The 3,509-nt window shown below is 53.5% G+C and overlaps 1 protein-coding gene across 1 annotated transcript in view; it reads left to right on the top strand.

Moving 5' to 3' along the window:
* The window catches only part of FMO4 (flavin containing monooxygenase 4), a 4,845-nt gene extending 1,336 nt beyond the window's left edge, over nucleotides 1–3,509 (top strand). The window contains exons 4-8 of the mRNA XM_009892907.1: nucleotides 222–367; nucleotides 710–909; nucleotides 1,087–1,439; nucleotides 1,745–1,814; nucleotides 3,122–3,509. Coding sequence (XP_009891209.1) covers nucleotides 222–367; nucleotides 710–909; nucleotides 1,087–1,439; nucleotides 1,745–1,814; nucleotides 3,122–3,509 — 1,157 coding nt within the window. The remainder of the gene's footprint in view (nucleotides 1–221; nucleotides 368–709; nucleotides 910–1,086; nucleotides 1,440–1,744; nucleotides 1,815–3,121) is intronic.

Below are 3,509 nucleotides of genomic sequence, written 5' to 3'. Positions count from 1 at the left end.
GTAAAGATGCAGCCAGGCTCTTGCATGAGAACTGGCAAAGAAGGACTGAGCCAAGGAGGTGCAGGAGGGTGGTGTCACCCAGGGAGCCAAGACCTCCACGGGCTTCTCAGCTGCAAGCAGAGGTGGGAAGTGCAGAGTTGGGGGCTGCAGAGGGTCCGGGGATGAGGCTGGGGCAAAAAAATGTATCTGGCAGCAGGAGACGCTCCCTGCTCTCTGCCTAGGTATCGACACTCGCTTCAAAGGCCAGTACCTCCACAGCCAGGAATACAAAGACGTGGAGGCTTTCCGGGGAAAGCGGGTCGTCGTGGTTGGCATTGGCAACACTGGTGGCGACCTCGCCGTGGAGCTGAGCCACGTGGCTGCAAAGGTACAGCTCCACGGCTGTGCCAAGCCCAGCCAGGGACCACAAGAGCCGGTGGCTCGGGGTATGCGCAGGAAGCTTTGCCCACCGGGTTTCTCAATAAATAGCACTTCAAATTGAAGAAGCTCTGCAATTCCTGGAGAGCTTGGGTCACCTGAGGAGTGGCTGTTCAGCAGCTGTGGGAACTTTGCACAAGCCACCATGAGCTGCTTGGTTCATCCAGCTGCTGTCTCCTTCCCTAGGGATAGCCCTCTTGGCTCCCAAGTGCAGGAGATGGGATTTGCCATTCAGGGCAAAACCTGCAATGAGATGTCTGGCCAGGAGGCTGAGACCTGCCTTCTCCCCCAGGTGTTCCTCAGTGCCAGGAGCAGCACGTGGGTGTTCAGCCGAATCTCAGACCACGGCTTCCCCTTCGACATGGTCGGCACCACCCGCTTCAACCACTTTCTTGACTGGCTTCTCCCATCAGCCCTCTCGAGGAGGATCAGGTTTCGGAAGTTCAATTCATGGTTTAACCACGCAAACTATGGCTTGGCTTCCACAAAAAGGTGGTTTTTCTGGCTATTTTGTTGGTTGATCAGGGGGTTTTAATGGCATGAAATGCTCAGTTTTTAATTTCAGGGGATATTAGTGGAATAGCAAACCATTGGAGGGGAACTGGGGCCACAAAAGACATTTCAGGTCCCTCCCAGATGCTAACATTACTCTTCTCTTTTCCACCCAAGCTCCAAATTTAAGGTAATTATCAATGAAGAGCTGCCATTTTGCCTCCTCTCTGGGACTGTTGTTTTGAAGCCAAATGTGAAGGAATTCACCGAAAGCTCTGCAGTTTTTGAAGATGGGACAACTGAAGAAAACATCGACGTGGTGCTCTTTGCCACGGGCTACATCTTCTCGTTTCCCTTCCTTGAAGAATCAGTTCGCAGCCTCTTTGACGATAACCGTTGCCTCTACAAACGCATCTTCCCTCCTCAGCTGGAAAAGCCAACGCTGGCCATCATTGGCTTAGTCCAACTGACCGGCTCTGTGATGGTGGGAACAGAAATGCAGGCTCGCTGGGTGGCAGGGATCTTTGCAGGTGGGAGACAGGGTGCAGGGATGGGGAGATCTGCTGGGGTGGGAGGTTTGGGGCAGCCTGAAATGCTGTCCACAGATCCCAGGGCATACTGCGGCTCCTGCCACAGTGCCCATGGTGGCATGGGCATTAGTAGCGCTGTAGCCTCTGCTCCCTAACTGCATCCCCATATCCCTGCTGCCCCATGCACACTGCCATAACTATCAAACATGAACACTCTCAGTAAAGAGGCTGGGAGCATGGGAAGCGGGGGGAACTTTTCAGCTTAAGGTGCTGCTGGAGGTCTCTGGTTTCCTTGTTCTTCTCAGGCTGGAACAAGCTCCCTCCCACCAGCAGGATGATGGCTGATGTGTTGAAGAAGAAGCCACCAGTCAAAAGGTGTGTGATGGGTACCATGTGCCAGGATAGCCCAAGGAAAGGGGGGGCCCTATGGTGGTCACGGGAGGGACCCTCCTAGGACACTCAACTCTTCTTGGATGCATTTACTCCCTCATCACCCATAGTGAGGTGGGGAAATGCTGTTGTGGCTCCTTTATGGGTGACACACCAAGACACCAAGGGCACAGTGCTCTGGAGCAGCATACGGCAAAACTTAGGACCTGCAGGTCCGTTCCGCCAGGCCTCCAAGCCATGTTCTTATTCCGAACATGTCAAGATGGAGGTTTGGTTTCCTCCAGACTAAGGGTGCCATCTCGTGGCTTCTCCCTCCCAAATCCATGAAGCAGGGAGCGCTGGGGTGAGGGCCAAGCCCCATCCAGAAACCCCACTTGGAGCCAGGCAATGCGTGTAGGGGACAGTTTATGACAGGTCAAGTTGTGTATTAGAAAAGGTTGGAACTCATCTGTCACGTACATGAGAGCTAACATCCTGCCTTGGTGGCTCTGGGATTTTACAGGAGATCAAGACATGTCCTCAAGGCTGTGGGATGGGTGATGGTGGATGTTCTGCCTTGCAGCAGCTTTCAGGAGCAAGGAGGGGACCTCGGGCCAGGCAGGGTGCAGGCTGGGTTAGGTCTGCTAGCAAGGCAGAGCTGGCTCATAGGACACTGATGAAAATATGGGACAAAACAGAGTCATGGGGATTGTTACCAGGGCCCCCAGCAATTACAGGCGTGATGTGGTTACACAGAAATACAGGAGTCTGAGATGAAATGGAGCTAAACTCAAGACTGCCCCAAATTTGCAGAAGTGGATTCAGCTCATATCCTCCCTCATGCGAGGGAAATGAGGCCTCAAGCAGAAAAATCCTGGAGGCTCCTCCCAGCATGGGAAGCTTTCTGCATCTCCCGTTTTTCCCAGTCGCCTTGGCAGTCTGATCCGTGAATGTCTACTCCTCTACCTCTGAAAATCAGCCAAATCCACACTTGTGAGCCTTGGGGAAGGACATAGAGTGGGTATTTGTGGCATTACAATGATGGCAGTATTATGCTAGAATTGTTTTTGAGGCCACAACTAGGTTGCAGAGACAAAGCAAGCTTCTGCCTATTCCCTGTCCAGGGTAACTGCTGAGGACTAACCCCACAGAGGCTCTTTTGGTGCCTTTATGTTTATTTGGGGCTGAGGGAGCTCAGCCCCAGAGATTGGGTCTCAGACGACATGTGAGCCCAGAACTTGTGCTTTCCGTGGAGCTGGGAACCAAGACAGGATGATGCTATTTGATTTTCTCTCTTTCATGTTCCATTGAAGGAATCCATCTGAGAGGGAGAACTTGAAGATGAGTTTTATCAGCTACACCGATGAAATTGCTTCGTGTGCTGGTGTAAAGCCCAATGTGCTGAGGCTGCTCTTGACGGACCCCCGGCTGGCCCTGACCATCTTCTTTGGCCCCTGCACGCCCTACCAGTACCGACTGGTGGGACGGGGGAAGTGGAGTGGGGCCAGAGATGCCATCCTGACTCAGTGGGAGCGGACACTAAAGCCCTTGAGAACTCGGGTGGTGGATGACTCCTCCAGCAGCTCCTCCAGCTGGCACTGGATGGGCCTCCTGGCCCTGCCAGTGGCTCTCACAGCAGGTTTCCTCCTTTCTAAATACCCCCAGCCAGGCTGGAGTCTCCGGGTAGGTCCTCAGCTGTAG

Source organism: Charadrius vociferus, unplaced genomic scaffold (genome assembly GCF_000708025.1).
Source record: "Charadrius vociferus isolate BGI_N301 unplaced genomic scaffold, ASM70802v2 scaffold39, whole genome shotgun sequence".
Classification (NCBI taxonomy): domain Eukaryota; kingdom Metazoa; phylum Chordata; class Aves; order Charadriiformes; family Charadriidae; genus Charadrius; species Charadrius vociferus.
The sequence above is the reverse complement of the archived record's forward strand: the minus strand, read 5'-3'. Positions and strand labels throughout refer to the sequence as shown.